Source organism: Cyprinodon tularosa, unplaced genomic scaffold (genome assembly GCF_016077235.1).
Source record: "Cyprinodon tularosa strain WSP-4 unplaced genomic scaffold, ASM1607723v1 ctg345, whole genome shotgun sequence".
NCBI classification, from domain to species: domain Eukaryota; kingdom Metazoa; phylum Chordata; class Actinopteri; order Cyprinodontiformes; family Cyprinodontidae; genus Cyprinodon; species Cyprinodon tularosa.
This window is the reverse complement of record NW_024039058.1, coordinates 155,512-175,330: the sequence shown is the minus strand read 5'-3', so window position 1 is coordinate 175,330 and position 19,819 is coordinate 155,512. Positions and strand designations below refer to the sequence as shown.

The 19,819-nt window shown below is 38.6% G+C and overlaps 1 protein-coding gene across 1 annotated transcript in view; it reads right to left on the bottom strand.

Annotated features, from left to right (window-relative positions):
- The window catches only part of pcloa (piccolo presynaptic cytomatrix protein a), a 74,188-nt gene that overhangs the window by 33,747 nt on the left and 20,622 nt on the right, over window positions 1-19,819 (bottom strand). Inside the window, exons 4-6 of the mRNA XM_038294786.1 lie at window positions 6,502-9,249; window positions 2,054-6,119; window positions 239-1,770 (exon numbers count right to left, since the gene is read on the bottom strand). Of these exons, the coding sequence (XP_038150714.1) occupies window positions 239-1,770; window positions 2,054-6,119; window positions 6,502-9,249 (8,346 nt within the window). The remainder of the gene's footprint in view (window positions 1-238; window positions 1,771-2,053; window positions 6,120-6,501; window positions 9,250-19,819) is intronic.

The following is a 19,819-nucleotide window of genomic DNA, read 5'->3' as shown; positions in this document are numbered from 1 at the left end:
TAAACAGTTAATAAATGTATAAGCAGCTCTGTATTGAAGAGCTGGGGAAAACTAGCTTTTATATTTTATCAATACAGGTTTTCCAGTAGAGAAAAACTTATCTAAAAATAATCTATTCTAATGTTCACATTGCAATTCAAATGGAAACCTATAAACCTAGAAGGTCATCCTGACGTGTATTCATTTTTCAAAAATTTGAAACATTTGTTACAAAGTTAAAATAATGGGTAGAACTCACCTGATGGCCTTCACCAAACTGGGTGCCAGATGTTGCTCTTTCTTCTCCTGTTGGACTCATAGGTTTTGGGTCAGACATGGATCGCTGTATGGTTTTGGCTCCTCGAGGACTTGCTGGAGATGATTTTAATGGGTCTATACTTTCTCTTAGCTTTTGTGGGCTTGTATCACCTAGGGACTTATCATAAGACACAAACTCAAGGGATTTGCTAGGTGATATACATGGAGATACAGGAGAATAAAGTACTTTGGGAGATTTGGGGTGAGCTTGAAGGGAAGAAAATTCAGGTTTGAGGTTTGCAGACTGAGCTATCTCTAAGGGAGTGGGGCGTTTCTTTGGTGAGGTCCTTTCTGAGTCTGACAGCTCCATTCTTGTGTCCATTCTAATATTCCCATCTGTGTCAGTTTGTATAGAAATTTCAGTGTGGGCTTGAAGAGACATCTCTGACTGCCCACCCCTATCACCTCTGGAAGTACGGGGGCGACTTTGTCGGCTTTTCTGGGCCTCCCATTCCTCTTGATCCTCATCATCAGTCTGCACACAACTATCAACACTCTTTTTAACACTCTTCTTTTTTCTCCCTGATGTGTAAGCCTTGCTTAATGCTTCGTCCTCCTCATCAGTCTGACATCCGCTATCAGTAATTTTTCGAGAAAGTACTGTGCCATCTGGTCCTAAAACAATGGCCTCCTGCACACCATGTCCTGGGATGTCAGCACCTGGATACATCTGACGGAGCTTTTGCTCCTCTAGCTGTAAACGCAACTGTTCTTGAAGTCTTTGTATTTGCTCAAGTTGCTGCTGTTGCTGGGCATAAGTTTCTTTTTGCATCATAAGATGTGCTTGCCTTTCCTCCTCTTGTTGAGTCAGAATCTGCTGCTTCATGGCCTGTAACTCTTCTAATTCTTTCTGTACCAGGAACTGTTCTTGTTCACGGAATCTCTGAATCTCCTGCCGCTCCCATTCTAATTCCTCAGCCAAGCGTTGCTGTTTTAGCTTTTCCATTTCTAGCCTCTCTCGCTCTGCCTGGTACTGGCCATCTCCAGGAACCATTGGAGAAGACAGTGCTTCTAGTGAAGCAGCTATAGCCTCCAAAGATGCATCTGTATATGTGTCAAGGGATAAAGATGTCATTGCAGGCCTACCATTGGCAGGAGTAATACCTCCTTTAGAGATCTCCAGATTAAGAGGAGCATCTCCTTGTTCTTCTGTTGTGGAAATAGTTGAGAGAAAACTTTGAGATCTGGTGAGTGGTAAATTCTGGAGATTGGACAAAGAGGGCATGGTGTCACTCGTGTGCATGCCTGAAAAGGTATTGTATGTTGTACTAAATATGGATCCTGGCTGGGTAGTAATTGCATATGTTGATGGAATTGGTGCTGCAACAGAGGAATAGACCACTCCATTCGATGACCTTAAAACACTAGTGGTGCCATAAAGTGAACAAACAGAGCTTGTGGCACTTGAATTGGAATATGGAGGGATTATCATTCCTGCATAGCTTCCTTTCTTGGAGTAATCAACTGCTTCACCTGTCAAAAGTCAAAACATATTTTTAGTTCATAATTTCAGAGCATTTTTTTCTGAATCAAGCCATGCATTGAGCAGATAACAAAAAAAAGAATGTCAAAGCAAAAGTTCAAACAAGCAAAACAAGTAAGGAAACATGCAAAAGTCTGATTTCGAATGAAGAAGACATCAAAGTACATGCAAATTAAAAAAGGAAAAATGTCAAAAAGCCACATTAGCCATGAATAAGTGGAGGCAGTCCAAAGTGACATTTAAGTGACAGGTCTGCAATGTCACTCCACTGACCTGCATCTGATATCTTTGCTGATGTGAGATCTACTGCTCCCTCTGTTGTGACACTGAAATTATAACTGTTCTTACTCTTGTACATAAAAAGCCCAGCTTCTGCAAGATTGGTGTCTGACATCGAGGGTTTAATCCCACTAAACCCTCTCATGCCATAAGGTGTTCTGTCAAATTGATAATGGTCATCACGATATCCAAAACGATCTTCAGGCAGAGGCGTGGTAGGCTGCTGAGTGGCACAACTTCCTGCAAACGGTAGCTTGTACACAACATCACAGCACACGGCTCTCTTTCCTGCTGTCAGATCAACCGGTTTTCCATCATCTGTGATTACAGTTGTAACTACATCCGCAGAAGTCACATCAACTGACACCACAGTATTAAAAGGTTTTGTAGTACTAAGATCAACTGCTCCTGCCACTGTGGTTCTTCCTGTAGTTAATCCATTGGCAACACAGGTTGCAATAGAAGAAGGTCCAACAGTGATTGGAGTAGCTTGGAAACCTCCTGTACCGGCATTTGATCCCACTGAGAGGTTAATTGGAATTTCTGTAGTAGTAAGAGCAGATGGTTGAGACTCAACTGGTCGATAGATAATTTGAGATACAGGTTCATATACCTTGTTTTTGGTTAGTTGAAGGGGCACTGAGGTTGCTTGAGGAAACTCTACATTTTCACATTGCTGGATTGTTGCGGAACAGGTCACAATAGTAATACTGTCAGTCACTATAGAAACAGTGGATGATTCAGTGCTGAGGTTGACCACAGGTGACTGAACTGCACTGGTGTGACGACTGACATCACTCACAAAAGACTGGCGTCTTGAATCAGGGCCAGTGGACAGATCAACACCAGTCATATTCATTTCTGAATCGACCTTTACAGTTCTAAGATCTACCACCTCAGATGGTAAAGAGGTTGTTTCAGTCTGTGCTAGTATCTGAGGCTTAGGTTTCTCCATCGACAGTGGAATGCCAGTTGCCCGTGGAGCTGGCACCGGAGGTGGTGTTCTTTCATGGACAACAGAAACAGTGGTTCTTTGAACTTCAGTTGTAACAACTTGAGATATGAGGTTAGGCATAACAGATGGCTTTGCTGAGGCAGATATTGCTTCGATTATGTGACAAGAACTAGAAACATGTTTTTCTGGGCTACAAATCTCTTGTTTTTCAATAGACTCTGTGACACGTGTGTATGCCAGAGGCACCCTGGTGGTCTGAGGGGGAGGAGTCGGTTGATGTATCTGTGAATACGAGTTTTGAGGGTGTGGTTGATAATAACTCTCCTCATGAGTTTGCTGTGAAGGAGATGCTGGTCCAGGGCCAGAGGGGGCTTGAGTTGTGACACCCTCAACTGGAGAACTAGGCTGGGATGGCAGTGTGATGACTACATACGTGTCACGAAGATTGCTGGCATATCTTGGGGAAGAAGGAGACTTTGACGAAGGTTGAAATGTCTTGTTCTCTGTAGAGGGACTCAGATTAAGGATTGAGTCATTACCGCAAGTGGGAAGAACAGTAGGTCTTGTTGGATGAGGGGCATGAGCAGGTGAAGATGGTTGTGAACCAGGCTTAGGTGCAATTGGTGGTTTGACACCATGTCCTGGTCTGTGGCTGTCCACAACAGATATGGCTGGCTTTGGAGGAACAGGGGGTGGAATATGAGGTTTGTATGTTGGAGTGACAGCTTGTCTTACAGGTGATCCTTGGGGTGAAGTTATAGCCACTGACTCTGATTTGTTGATACATACTGAAGCCTGTGGTGGGAGTGGAACTGGAGCTTTCCTGGGAAAAACTGTAGGCTTTGGTGGAGTAGGAGGAGGCTGGGGTGTTGAAACAGGTTCTTCTCCCTTTTCCTGAGAATTAGCTCTGCGCAAAATATTTGGTTTAGGGGGAACAGGAGGAGCTGTTGACACCACACTAGATATACCAGGTGTGTACTGGGGGACAGTTGGTAGGGGAGACACATTAGAAATCACAGGGATTGATGATCTTTGAAAGGGAGCAGAAAGGTCAACAAGTTCAGCCTGAGAGGATGAGGTTTCAATAACAAGTTGCTCATCTGATGTAATCAACAGAGAAGCCTCAGATACCTCTTTAACAGGCTCAGGGTCCTTAGCTGATGTCATATCTGATTTTTCTGTTACCTCCTGTTCCTTTTTAACTGTACTTTCATCATCAGAGGACAACTCTCCAGAGGAGCACTGTGTTACCTTTAAGTCTGGAATAGGGTGAAGGATCTTTTTTGATGAAGTAGTTTCCTCATTTGGCTCAGGCTGAGTTGGGCTTGTACCTGGTGTTAGAACTCTTTTCATTAGCTCTTCATAGAGAGTTTCAGCATCTAACAATGGCTTCCCATCTTTTCCTAATGTTATTGTACCACTTTGGGGGATAGTATTTTCAGCAGGTTGCAGCACAATTTTTGGATTAGAGGTTTCAGTTTTTGGCTTTATGTTTTCATATTCTTGCTCTAGTTGCATGAATTCCTTTCTTTTTTTAATCATGTCCTCATAAACTTCATCAGGAGATCTCAGTTTTTTGGGTTCAGTAGGAACAGAAATTTTCTCTTGCTCTTCTCGATCAAAAGAATTGTCCAGAAGAGATGGGTAGACATAGTCTTCAATAAGCCTGCCTCCATAAATAGATTCCTTCTCTGACTGAATTTCACCTTTATCAACTGTTGGAGATTTAGCCCTTAGCATGATTTCTTCATATGCTTCATCAGCAGATTTGAGAGCTTTCTTCTGCATTTTATCAGTGTTTTGATCATCAGTTGGAGAGTGAAGAGATACTGATATAGGCAGCTGATATGTTTTTTGGACTGCTGCAATCTTTGAAGCATGGATCTCAAACCCTTCAGGATCTGATTCCATGCTGGGAGAAAAATCAGAGCAGGAAGACCGTCTGATCTCTTCCATTTCAGCTTCCTGTCTCTGCTCTTCAGTTGGTGAGGCATCTTCAATTGGAGAAAGATTGCTCGGTGGTGTCTTTGTATGCTCTCGCCTTCTTTGGGCTCGAATCTCATCTTTGTCTTTTTTGGACCTTTTTCCTGAACCCTTTTGTTTTTCTTGCTCCCTAAGCAGTTCTTCCTCCTCCCGTAACTCTTCCTCCTCTGATGAGTCTTCAATAGTTGGCAGCATTTGCCCAGTCTGTCTGTGCTTGGCTTTTCTGTGTTGTTTACCTTCACCTGTACGGACATGACTTGGGCTGCTGCTATCACTGTCCTCATCCAGAGATGAAAGAGATGTTGGTGATGTTCCAGGAGTGAAGCTAGATGCATGTAGACTAGATGACCCCTCACCCCTGGACCGATCATCAGGGGAGTCTGTCAGACTTTCTATTTCAGGCTCTCCATCTTCACCTGGTATACATATGGGGCCACTGGTTACATTCAGCTCAAATGTTTTTAATTTGCAAACTGAAGCATTGTTCTGAAATTCCTCTTGTTGCTCTTGTCCATTCTCTTCAGATTTATCTAATGTGGACGTGATTTCCTTAACATCCTCATATTCAGGACTAATAGCAGTTTTCTTAGTTAATCGTCTTGCTTTTCCTGACATGCTTTTCTCTACACTCTCAGCTTTGTTGATTTCCTTTTGTTTCTTGTCCTCCTCTCTGATCTTTTGTCTGACTAAGCTTTCTTCATCCGATGGAGAGGCATCCTCATTTTCACTAATTTCTATTATCTGTTTTCTGATAAAATCCTCCTCATCTCCAGACATTGGGCTTTCCTTTCCGAAACTTTCGCTGCTTTCATCCATGGAGTCTGCCTTGACATCCATCGCCACAAGAAGCTTTTTCTTTGCAGTACCTTTGACGATCTTCTCTGAGAGTTCTTTGTCCTCTTCAGAGCTTGGAGAATCAGATGAGATAGGAAGAACCTCTAGTTTGCGTCTGATCTTTAGCGTGTCGGTCTGTTTCTCCTCCTCCTCTGTGCCCACTGGGGCCTTCAGAATTGGAAGTACAGAGCTTTCTAGTCTTGCTAGGTCTGAGGGGCTCATAGGGCTGCTTTCTTTAGCCTCCTCTTCTTTTATTTCAAGCTCTTTCAAGGTCTCCACTGTTTTAATCTGGTGATTAAAAAAGAAGAAAAAAAAACAACTTGTTACTCCTTGCAAATATTAGGACAAAAAATCTTAGACAGTATTTGTTTTACTTGCATTTTACCATATGGACAAATATAGTAATAGCAAAGTATAAATATGTTCGTTGAAAAATAAATATTAGTCCAAAAACATTTTGTATGCAACAAAGAATAAGTACCAACATATTTTATCAATGCATTTAACTAAGTGTTGTACTATATAATAAGAAATAATTAATCCATTGTGATGTACTTGCTTTTACAGCTAAAATGTTTAATTTAGATTTAAGAAATATAGCTACAATTAATAAGTGGGGTCTAGTCTAGAGTCTACTGCTACCGGTATTATTCCTATATACTATGGTCACCTCAAAAAGTGCTTCGTCATCACCATGCTTTTCCACAGGATTAGCCTCTGCTTCCATTTTCTCTTCCATGCATTCTTCCTTTAAACCTGCATCATGCGTACCAACTACAGATTGGATTTCAGATTCTGCTAGTGGGATTGAAGGTGTAAAAGAAGGCAAATCTTCTGAAGCTACATGTTTCTCTAAAGTGGAGCTCACTTCCACACCAAACACTGCATTGCAATCTTTGCCACATACTGCACTTGCTTCAGATACTGAAATAGCTTCCTGCAGGCTGCCAACGACAGGCTGTGACTCATCCTCTTTCTTGTCAGTTTCTGCCTCCTTCTCCTTGACTGATGGCTCAACAACTTTCTCAGGCTCATTTTGAGTTTGTGCAGTACTCAAACCAACATCTACCTTATCCTCCAAGCTTTCCTCCTCACAGGTTTTATTTCTTGACTTTGTTTCTATGATATCACATGAGGATGACACAGGTAGTACACTTTCAGAGGGTATCTCTACAACATCTGTTTCTTGTTGCCTTGATTCAACAGATGGTGGATCAGAAATAAGCTCTGCTTTGTCAGACTGTTCATCTACCTTTAATGTGGTATCGTCTAAGCTTTCATTTCTTTTCTGTGGTGCAACTTGTGCTTCGACCAAAGAGTTTTCTTTCTTCTCTGGTTTCTCTAACAATGGCAGTGTCTTAACAGCGCTCCCCTCAACAGGCTCAGACTTTGTTTCTTGCTTTACGTCTTTATTTATCTGACTGTCTTCTTGAGGCATTTCCTCTGGGAGAGATACTGCTGTGCTTTCCTTTCCTACTTCTTTTCCCTCCATAGTATCTGCTTGATTGTTGCTGACTTCCATAATTAAACTTGCATCGTTGTTACCATGTTTAACCAGAACCTTTTGATCATCTGTGTTCTCTAGTTTCTCCTCAATGTTCTCTTTTTTTAAGAAATCCCCTTCATCTTTTATCATCTCTGCTGCTCCTGTGTCAAAATGTGTTGAGCCAACTCCTAATGAAGCATCTTTTTCCGATGTGTTAAACACAGCTACTTCACTGTTATTTATGATTTTAACTGAATCATTTGCTCCATCAGAGTTGTTATTATTTGCTTTCTCTGGAGCATTGTTTTTTTTCTTTAATAGATCTACAACAGGGGGAGGAGTATCTGCCATACTTTGTGGCTCTGCCTTTTCATCTTCTTCTATAAGCGCACTTTTTGTTTCGGTTACCTGAGAAACTTCCTTTGAAGCTGCAAAATCATTTTTATCTTCCAAGACCAAAGAAATGTCAATTTCTGAACTGTTTGCTGGTGTTGCTTGTACATCTTGCCCTGTGTTGTCAGTTGTTGGAGAATCAACTTTGGCAGCAGAGTTTACAGAGGCTATCAAGTCTGTTGCTGCCATATTATGTTTAGTAACATGATTTGTGTCAAGTGGTGCAATGGTCTCTGCCCCAAATCTTTCAACGACATCAATTTTGATGATCTCTAATGCTGTGTCTGGTAAAGTGAGCTCTGCTGTCATGTTTTGGGGTTTGTCAGTTGAAGATTCACATAATTCCTTGTTTATATCTGCAGCTGTAGAATCTGTATTTACAGGACATGTATCCTGTGACACAAATTCATGGATCATAGAAGCATTTGCCTCATCTGTCACTTCGGGCAGATTTTCAAGAGTTGAATTAACTTTTTGATGATTTTCTGGGAGAGCTGCACCCTCAGTTTGAGTGATCTCAGTATCTGACCTAGTTTCCACCTTTATGGAGGCTGCTGTGTTGTCTGAAACTGCATTTGTCAATGGAATTTGTGTCTCAACTTCCACAGTTGAAAAAAAGCTCTCTGCCGTATTGTCTGTGCTATCTTGTTGCTTTTCAACTGCTGAGATTTCACCAACAGGTGAACACTCTGCTTGATGCTCAACGTTAGGAATCTCTGTGTCAGTTCCAGGATGATTCCCTGTTGCTTTCTCAGAGCTACTTTGTTGTTCCTTAGCTTCTGAAATGTCGCTGACTGTTGCTCCCGGTGTGTTTTGGTTCGTGTCAGATCGGGGACCTTCCTCTGCAATATACTCAGAAGTAAGCTGTTTGCTCTCAACACACAGGCTTTCTGAGCTAATCTCAGATAAAGTGTCTGACTTTAAAAGATGTTGATCAGATGCTGATTTGTCAACTAATGACTGCTTTAATTCCTCTGCATCAGGTGTTTCCTGAAGAACTTTCTCCATAGAAATGATGGAATGGGTGTGGATTTGTTCAGAGAGATTTTCTGAAATGTCACTGACTGTTGCACCCGGTGTGTTTTGGTTCATGTCAGAGTGGGGACCTTCCTCTGCTATATACTCAGAAGTAAGCTGTTTGCTCTCAACACACAGGCTTTCTGAGCTAATCTCAGATAAACTGTCTGACTTTAAAAGATGTTGATCAGATGCTGATTTGTCAACTAATGGCTGCTTTAATTCCTCTGAATCAGGTGTTTCCTGAAGAACTTTCTCCATAGGAATGATGGAATGGGTGTGGATATGTTCAGATGAAATGGGTGTGGATTCGGTTGCTACCTTGATCTCAGAAGCATTTGGGGTTGGATCTAGAGGTTCAGCTACAGGTTTGCTATCTACAGCACCAGGAACAGGGGTAGAAGACGGGACAGAGGGTGGAGCAGGCTCTTGCTTCTTTGGTGAGGAAACAGGTGGTTCGACATCTCCCAGCTGGCCTGACATTGCTTTTTGGGTCTGACAGTTCAGGCAAAGCCATTCCTTCTGCAAGACAAACATGAGGACAGTTTTTCAGAAATCAAAGATCTCAGATCTGTTTCACATTAACTACAAAACACATTGTTTAAATTGACTAATCAATAATACTGCATTTTTATAAATTGGGTTGTTGTAATTGATGGCTCTGAAAAAGGGTTGATATATTCAAATTATTAAACAAAGATCATATCATGATGAGAAAAGCAAACAGCATACTCAAGACCTTAATCTCATTTTCAAAACAATACTGATACTGATAACAAGCCTCTTTACCTGACCAGTACTTAAGATGTAATACTGGTCAGGTGCTCCTTGTAAAATTTCAGACATATATGGGTCAAGAATATATTCATAGGATTTTTAAACAGTCAAAAACTATGCATATAAAGTCATGGAAAGACTAATGTATATTGTATTTAATAAAAAAGAAAGAGTTATGCATTATGCAGCCAAGGTCAGTGTGTGAATTCAGCACATAATACTCCACTGCAGAAGAAAAAAAGAAAAACTTGTTTAAGATTGATAAAATTTGCTGCAGAAAATCTTAGCAATCTGTCAAAATTGTTTTTCTACAACTTCTTAGGTAGATAGACTAAAATCAAAGCAGTTAGATATTTTGGCCCCAACAGATTTTAAGGACATAAGGCATTGCACATCACCCATCAACTATATGGTGACAGTACAAGTAAAATGGTGCTTGGCTTTCTTTCAGCAAATGGGACAAGCAGATTTACTACAACTTAGGTGTGAAGTATCTGTAACAAAGTCAGATTTTACAGTAGGACAATGAAACAAAAAAACTGAAGCAGTTTCAGAAAATGAAAGTAAACCGGATTAGATGGCATCAAGAAGTTTGAAGATGATTCAAAGAAAGCTTGTGTGAGAAAATGTATCCAAATCAAAACTGGTTGATGCGAGTGATCAGTTTGTCGCGAAGAGCTTATATTTAAAATAAAGATCAATAATTGTAATGGTAAAGTTCACAGACTCATCATTATAGTTCTTGACTTATTTTTAGAAATGACTTTGCCTTTGTGGATCACTTGAGGTATTTCATACATGTAGAGTGAATTTAACAGGAAAATCTAATCAGAAATACATTTGCTAAGCAAAAACAGTCTGGTAAATATCTGTTAGTAAGAATACACTGTTATTCTCTGCATTCAAATGCTTTTTTGAGAACATGTTTTGTAACAATGTCAGTTCTATTTCAAGGGAAGCTCTTACATTAGAGGGACTTCAGAAATGGGCGCATGCATAATGCATGATAATGGGACAGAGGGTTAGAAAGGCATGTCAGATGGGGCTGTATATCTTGTGCAGACAGTTCATATGAAAACATAGACAATATGTGTTATAGGATTTAAATGGTCTACATATCATGTATGTGAGCATGTGCACATTTTAAGATATCATCAAGAAAGCATATATTTTTTTGAAAGCACAGACTATGACTGCATCAATATGCACTTTGCTATTATGCTTTAAGTATAATAGTTTGCTAGACAATTCCCTAAAAATCACCTGAGGCATAGTGCTTTTATTTTCAAAGTTGCTAAAGCTGTGTCATTGGCGTTGTCTATTTTTATGTATGCTGGAAAACATTACTCTAGAGGACGATGCTTATTCTGAACTAAGTGCTCTCCTGTGTGCTTTTATTCAAGATATGGATCTATTGTCGGTATTGAATATCTCATGTTGCTTTGCTAAAGTGGCAAGATAAAACAATCAATAAAGTAAGAATCAAACACCAAAACAAATGACATAAACTCACAAGCACTAAATCTGAATGTTCTTGTGTAAATGAAATGCACAAATGCCTTGATTGACATTTTGACAAATGCATTAACATAACTATATTCTACCCTAGTCTTCCATGTATCTCTGTGCATGGATAGACGAAGAAACAGTGAAATGGGAGGGAGTGGCTGATGATGACTGAGAGGGAACTCAGAAGCAGCTGACTTTGATTAAATAAGGCATGAACTGCCATGTTGTAGTCCATGCATAAACGTCAGAAATCTTGTATTTCAGGAAGCTTGGCATTTCTGCATGCACATGTATCTAACCAGCACTGGCAATGATCAGCCCCATAGAGCTCTGCATTCGTTCCCTGATAAAACAAATATGTGGTGGTGGTTTCTTCAGCTTAATGACTAGAAAGAGCAGGCGTTGATAGGTGGCGAGATGGCTGCTGATAGGAATACTCCCTCACGCCGTTAGGAAGCGGCAGCCTCCGCAGATCTTGTCATCACTGACGTTATCAAGACATCACAACAGGGACAATTCACTACTCCTTCACTCAGTCAGTCTTTTTCTAGAGCTTCTAGAACTGAGGAAACTGCTACTTCTGCTCATAATAAATCATATTTCAACTTTAATATATGAAAAGGGAAGGTGAGATATAACAGAATAGACTAAAATAGAATAGAATAGAAATTTACCCCAACATAAAATTCCATTGTTCAAAACACTATTGCATTCACTCACAATGTGTTGGGTTTAACTGACCTTGAATAAAAGCAACTGAATAATACATAAATAATAAATAACAAAAGGGAAAATAATTGGTATCAATTAGAACATATATAAGCCAATTTTTAATTTTCCTTACTTATTTAGGTTTAAAAAAAGACTGGAAAATCAGAGAATAAGAGAAAATTCTAATGGTAAATTAACAAAGAGGATTTCATATTATTCAAAGTATACTATTTGAATGTTGTTTTCTGCACTTTGTAGCTGGTTTACTAATGTTCTTTCCTTGAGTAACTACAGACAGGTAACATCTTCCATAAGGTATAGTTTGGGGGAAACTCTGACTTCATGCAATGCTCACCGAGTTGTCTAGCAGTCACAATTCAGCTCTTGCCAAACCTCATTAAATCCTTATGGTTGCCTTTTTTTCTGTTCCTAAGTCATCAGCTCCTAGGCTACTCCTTCCCTATCTAATGCATCTCCATTAACAAAAAGTGTTTCTCACTTCACCTGTCAGCGGTCATGATGCTAGGGAGGATTTTTGCAGATTTTATTACATCACTGAAACAGTTTTTCAACCATTAATGTGATCAGTACAATGTATCACTTCTTAAAAGAAGTTTGTTTTTATATATATATATATATATATATATATATATATATATATATATATATATATATATATATATATATATATATATATAGAGAGAGAGAGAGATTTTCTGATAAAGAAATTAAACAATTAATAAAAAGATTTTCTGAGAAAAAGTATGGCACTTTGCTTTGACTCTCAAGCCTTTCAAGGTCTTTACGCTTTGGTGAGTCATTGCTGTAGCTGCTTCTTTTTAGTTATTGTCATGCTTTAGGGTCCAAATCCCCTTAATTGCCCTGGTTTGAATAGTTAATAAAATTGTCTCACATATGTAACGAGGTCATTTTGATATATGGACTATATTATGATGGATTCTAAAGTACTGAGCTGGTCAAGTCTGTAAAGCTTCCCAGAGTCAAGACACATCCACATTACTGCTGTAATGTTACACAGGTTCACTTCACCAAACAAGTAGTTTGTTCCATTCCATTCTGGAGACCCCTTGTAGTATCTTTCAGTCTGTTTTCAGGTTGGACTGGCTCACAGTGGAAGGGATGCAGTTGTTTTGAATGTCCTCGAATTGTCTACTTCATTGTACGATGGAAAGATTGATTTCAGATCAGATACTTCTTAAAATACCTTACCAGAATCATAAGCCACTGCAAACTCCTTTCACAAATACTCAAACAGTTGTTTCCATCTTACCATGGTGTTAACTCCTACTTCATTAGTAAAGAATGCTAAAACTGCTAAGTCCCCTTTTAAATTGCTGAGTAACAGTGTTCTGATCATGTGCTCCTGTTTTAAAATGCCAGCGTATAATTTAGAGATAGAGTCAATAAACATATATTAACAGATAAAATAAGAATCTTAGTTAGAATCATAGTTTAATTATCTTTTCACTTCTAGCTTTAATTAAGGTTAAAGTCTAAACATTGCAGCTCTTCTTTTTATTGATGAGTTGCCATCTTAATTAACATGGATCAGGCTTATGGAGGAACATTACTCTGCTCCTTTCCAAGCCAAAAAAGATCTTTGCCTATTAATGTTGATGGCGCCTGGTTCAATGGCTAAATTCAGATGCTTCAGTAAATTAAATAAAACTACTATGTTGTTTTTTATATACCTCCAAAAAGAAAAAAAATGATCTATTATTGTTACAAAAGAAGCTTATTTGAAACTAATAAACAACAACAGAAAAAGAGACAATTCAAGACAAACAAAAAACTGTCTCAGCACAATGCCCCATTGACTTCCAACACATGTAACTAGGCAACACGTCAATCTAACACATTTGGAGGAAGCTTTTTTTCCCCCCAATATGTGACACATATCAGCCTGCATTGAAGAAATTATTTCAAGCATCAAGAATTTGATCTGCACGTCTCCACCAGATATTTTGTTGATTTTACAGTTTTTGTTTAGGAAATTATTTTGCCAGGCCTAGAAACTTCACCAAAAGGTGCAGGGGTAGTGACTCACTTATGAGTCACAAGGGCTCAGATAAATCACAACAGTCAGGTTGTCATGCTCTGTAGTCCTTACAGCTGCAGAGGCTGATACCCAGATCTTTTATGACACTGGATGGCTACTCCCCCTTTATCCACTTGGCCTCTCTTTTTTTCCTCACAGTAGATTTCTCTAATCTTTTTCTGTTTTAGGCCAGTCATTATTGATTCCACAATGGGATTTTTTTTTTTTTCTTATGCATTTCCCATTAAATTAGGTATTAGAATTAGGTAATGTATTCCATTAAGTGTGAATAAATACCTCACATTTCACCGAGACATCTCACTTTCAGCTTCTATTTTCCATGCATAAAGAATATTTTCAAAATGACTCCAAGCTGTGTTGTTAGTTTCTCGGAATATCATCTGGGTGAATTTAAAAAAACAAGCCTGTATGTGACTGGGGGTGGGGAGCCACAATCAGGATGTAACAGCCTGTACTAACAAAATGAGGCTGGTGCCAGAATGTGTGTGTTTTCAAGTCTCAGCGAGGTTCCGCCTGCCTGTCCTCCACTCTCTGTCTGATGATGGCTCAGTGCTGGCACGCCGATGCTTTGACCCCTCCCCTCCCCATTCCTTGGCACAAAATACTCAGTGGCTAAAATTTGGCTCTGGGCTGAGCATGCAGAAATTAGCAAATTAGAAAGGGGATGAGGAGAAAATTATCCAGGTACGGAGCTGGAGGGCTACTTATTCAAAAGACAATTTACGAAGCCTAAAAATGTAACGTCCATTCACAAAGTCCTGGATTTAGGATATTTTAATATTTCTGTTAGCAACCATTTGAGTAATTCATGTGTTAAACTCACACAAAGGAGAACACCATTGTGTGGCTGAACACAGGACAATCCTAGTAGATAATCTGTTGCAGGCAGCAATAGACTTGAGGCAAGGCAGACAGTTCATCTTTCACAGGAAAAGGACTCTTACGTTACACACAGAGCTGCAGAGGAAGGGTTTCTGATATAAGAATCTAAAGGCCCAGTTCTTATCTGGGACTGCAACAAAAACAAATCTAAAAGAATACAAGCATTATGATAATATTGGTGTTGAATATTGCAGCAAACAAACAGCGAACAAGTACTGTATACAGACTGGTTTCTGCATTTGAGATATTGCACATACTGATATCACGCTAACAATTGAGGTTTTAAAGCTTTAAGAAACACGTAAGAAACAGTTGCAGCACTTTAAAGTTGTTCTGCCTTCAGTCTGACCCATTTTACCAATTCAATTTAAAAGATTTATGGGAAAATATTCTCCTGATATAAACCAGATTGATAAGTGTAGTTTAATTTGAATGCTACCGGCCTCTCATGTCGAGCTTTTAGCTAACTGGGGGGTAATTGGATCGAGAGGAATGTGTGAACATCTCTTTCATTCACAAATCACATAATTTACTGTTAAATAAAAAAGGAAAGAGAGGGTATTTCAGCTTAAACTGTCTGAATAGCAGTCTACAAGAATGTCCACTGACTATAGATGTTTGTCTTGCTTCAGCCTGTTGCTGTTGGTTGATGTCATACATGTCACCGCATTTCATTGGTCTAAAAACATTTCTGTTTTGAGGCTATCTATAGGCATCTGGCAAGATGTAATTTTGTGTTTGTGAATTAAAGAAATCACGCAATAATTAATCTTGCCTGAGAGCTAAGGAAATTATGTCAGTCTTTGGAAACCAAAACTTAAAGAGGCATGTTAAAAGTTGAAACAGAGTTCTCTATAGTATTGGCTCAGAAGTATAGAATACAAATGAACAAAATAGTTTTCAGTTTTATGCAACAAATCATCATCCCTAAAATTATGTAACAATTTATGCTTTTCAAGACATACAATCTGGAGAAAACATTTTGAAATGAGCGGTTTTGACATTACAAAAATCACACAGTTCAAGAGAAAAAAAAACAATTTGCATGACAGTGCATGATTTGTTTTCCTTTCACCAGAAAAAACAGATGAAAAGCACAAGACAAAATATTACCCCTTTCAAATGAGAACATACCTTATGTAAGGAGGCTCTGTGCTTTGCTTCAGAACTTCATTACTTAATAGATTGAATAAAAAATACAAACGATAGTGAGAGGGGTTGCCCTCTAGTTATTGTGTCTTCCCCTCTCCAGCCTTAGTGGATCTCTTCTGTGACTGTTACTATTTTTATCGTATCAGGCTCCAGGCCGAGTGATGTTGAGAACTGTGAGCGTTGCATGAAGTGAATACATATAAAGACACACATTACTGTAGTGAATCTGCTTTTTGGACTTTTTGGTTCTCTTTAAGTTTTCTTTTTAAGTTTTCCATTACACTTTGATCTATGTCTCTCTCTTTTCTAGGCCATCAGTTTAATAACCTTTTAGTTACCTTCTAGTTGTTTTCTGATCGTATTTGAGCACTTATGTATTTCATGTTTACTCTCTATTGCCCCCATATGCCTGTCTCTTTTCCTCTAGCTCCCTTCTAGATCTTTTTGTCCACACCTGCTCCCAATCTTTGTTCTGTTTGGCATATATACCCCTCCTTTGCAGTTACAGTTTGCTGGATTCTCTTCATTCTCTCCTTAAACTACGTATGTGTTCCCCTTTGCACTGGTTTCTATGTTCCTTTATAAGTTATTTCTGGATATATGTCTCCGTTGCCCCCACTTGTTATTAAACCTGCAAGAAACCACCCCAGCTTCTGTCTGCCTTTGGGTCCACCACACAACCTAACAAATTACAGCAACAGATATGACTGGGATGTTCATATGCTAAGTCATATACAGTAAAGGTAGGAAATTGTCCAGAGCTGTTTTAAACGAAATTTCTTTTTGTATAGACTTGTGTATACAAAATGACAAAATAAATCTCTCTAAGTCCAAGTCATATCAAATATTCAAATGATTAGAATCTTTAAAAAGTAACAGATAAGTGATGTTACTGCTGGTGTATGTATTACTGAATTTTATCTTTACATTTCCAATTCTGGTCAGCTGAGAACAGTATAAAGTGAGGGCATGTTAACTGAATAACAATCAGGGTGGAAGGCACAGACATCACCACATGGAAGTGTTTACTTTCATGCAGCAGGCTTTGGAGACGTAAAAAACAAAAAGACTAACAGAGTTAGTGGGAAAAAGGGGCTTGAATAATGATGGATTCCTGTAAAACCTTTAAACCTTTATGATGATGAAGTCTATATCATAATATACAATTTAACCAATTATAAAATAATCATTTTAGAGGTCCAAAAAAATGAATGGAAATAAAAAAGTAAATGATTGCTTGCCCAATTTTAATTTAAACATTTTCTCTATATCTCTGACAGGATGTGTGAAGGTTTAGGTAAGTAATCATTTTCCTCTTATTTCCTTTCTTTTGAAAATCAGGACCCATCTGTCCTCTGTCCCTTTTCAGACATACAGTGGGCGCTGATTGGAAATGGACACTTCACTCACGCTCCGCGTGTTTCACGTATTGTGTGAAAAACATGTGACTACTATAGCCACTAGGTGACAGTCTGACTCCATTTCGGCGTCCCATGAGTCAGAATTACATAGGTCGAGTAGCAGACTGGAAGGGGTGTCACGGGTTGCGAGTTTATAGCGCAGAGGTTAAGCTGAGTGGTCTTTGGTTCAATAGACTCTGGGTTCAATCCCAGCTGTGGCCGAGTTGCCTTAATTGTTTTTGTTTTTTTTTAATTATAATTATTATCGCTTTTTTTATAAAGTAATGAAAGTTAGAATGTAAAGTAATGAAACCAGGTTTTATATTTTTGAAACAACAATTGGAGTTATTCGTTGGACATTCACGCATGAGCCTGTATAAAAAGAGGAGCTGACCAGCTCCTTTAGTCAGAGACACCGTGTCTGTACGTTTGTGGGCCTGCAGTCAACTGAAAAGCAGGTTTATTGGGGATCTTGGTGTGATATTGTTCTATTTTATTTTGTTTTTGATTAAAATAAAGTTAATGAATTAATTTAACATTGGGACTGCATAATCTTATTTCATGAAAATATTTATAGATAGATTGATAGTAGTTATAGATACACCTCCGATCTTATCTGAGAACTGTTATTTCTATTTATCTGCATCGCTATTATTTAATGAAAAATAAAATTAATTAAGTTGGAGCCGGGGATACGGACTGTAGCGCAACCAGAGAAAGGCGACAGAGACAGTGCTGCGGCTGGTGATGTTGAAATTAAAATCATATCCAAAGTTGATTCCTCATTAAGATAAGCCAAAGTTATTCAAAAGGGTATGTAAGAAAATATATTTTCTTTAGTTTTGTAAAGTATAAGTGCCGTTGAAAGCTTTGTTTTTGTGTGTTACTTTCTTGCCGTGCAATACGTGACACCCCTCCCAGTCTGGTCAAGTAGCAGACTGGGAGGTATGTCACGTGTGGCGAACTTATAGCGCTGTGGTTAAGCTGAGTGGTGTGTAGACTAACAGCTTGTGGGTTCAGTCCCAACTGTGGCCGAGTTGCCTTAAATGTTTTTTTTTTTTTTTTTTATAAAGCATCTTAATGCACCTTTTTCCTCCCTGTTTGCACCTCCAGTAACTTCTATGCCAATATGTGACGAGTGAATTTCTCCGCTGTGAGATCAATAAAGCTCATCTAATCACATCTACTCCAATCTAAATAAATAAATAAATATACACATGTTCAATAAATAAATAAGCATTCAATTAATTACCCCCAATAAATGGTGAAATGATATGTTCTCATAATAAATCATTTATTTAAAAAATGCTGTTATGTTCCTTTTTTTTTAAATTCCTTTTAAAATGCTTAACTATTTTTATTCTTTTATTTTCTTTCAAAAAATCACTAGATTTTAAAAACACTCATAGGTTTTGGAAGGTATTATATATATATAGAAACTAAAACGCTCGGATCATTCTGTCATTTTGTGTGCGTGTGAAGCATCTGCAATGTTTTCGTTAAATATTCAAATAAATAAGATGGACTTTAAACTAGCAGACACGTTTGGATTTTTGCCATTTAATTTTTTTATTTAATTTTAAAAACGAAAGAAATAGAAATGGGGTTTGACGAAAACCAGAAATATGGTCTGCCTGCATTCATGAACAACTTATGTTTGTGAGACCCCCTACCCCTCAGGACCCCCGCCTAATCAGTGTAAAAAATAACGACAAATGGCTTTAGCAGGTTATTCAGAGTTGACGCGGTACTTTGCAGACAACTTACTCTCTTGTTCTCTGACAATAGAATTCAACCACCACCATTTACAGAGACCCCCTCCCCCTCACAGCTCAACTTTGTGGTTTCAACACTGCAGCGAAAGTTTCCTGATATGGGGAAGAGTGACTTGAAGGACTGCATTGATAAGATCAACGAATTTCTCCGTACAACACGCAAATCATCCCAACGACTCTCAATGTAAACCTGTTCAGTATTCATCACAATAAACACATTTTCTCTCATGCTCTTTTCCCACTTTGTGTTGTTTTAAAATCTAATCTGAAATATAGAAATAGAAATTATAGAAACAAAATGTTTCACATCAGTTTTTTCAGGAACAGAATCAGGTTTATTGACATTGTCAGAGAAGGAGTTCACAAACTAGGGATTTTTTTATGGTACAATCGTGCAAGATGACACATATAAGGGTAAATAGAATTATAAAAATATCTAAACACTGTGGCAATATATAAGCAATATCTATACCGTATATCCAGGTCTGGGACGGATTTTAGCAGGGGCTTACCGCAGAAGCAGCGAGTTTAAAAATAAAATTAATAAAATTGAACAATATCACACCAAGATCCCCAATAAACCTGCTTTTCAGTTGACTGCTGATCCACAGGACAAAAAACTGGTCATAATCAGGGAAGCAGACAGACTAAAGAAAGCTAGGAAACGTCTCACCAAAACACACAAATAACCTGGCGCTGATGGGAGGCAAACAATCAGATTAGAACTGCAGAACTCGCTGCCTCTGCATCAACAGTTTTTTTTATAAAGTAATGAAAGTTAGAATGTAACCAGGTTTTCTATTTTT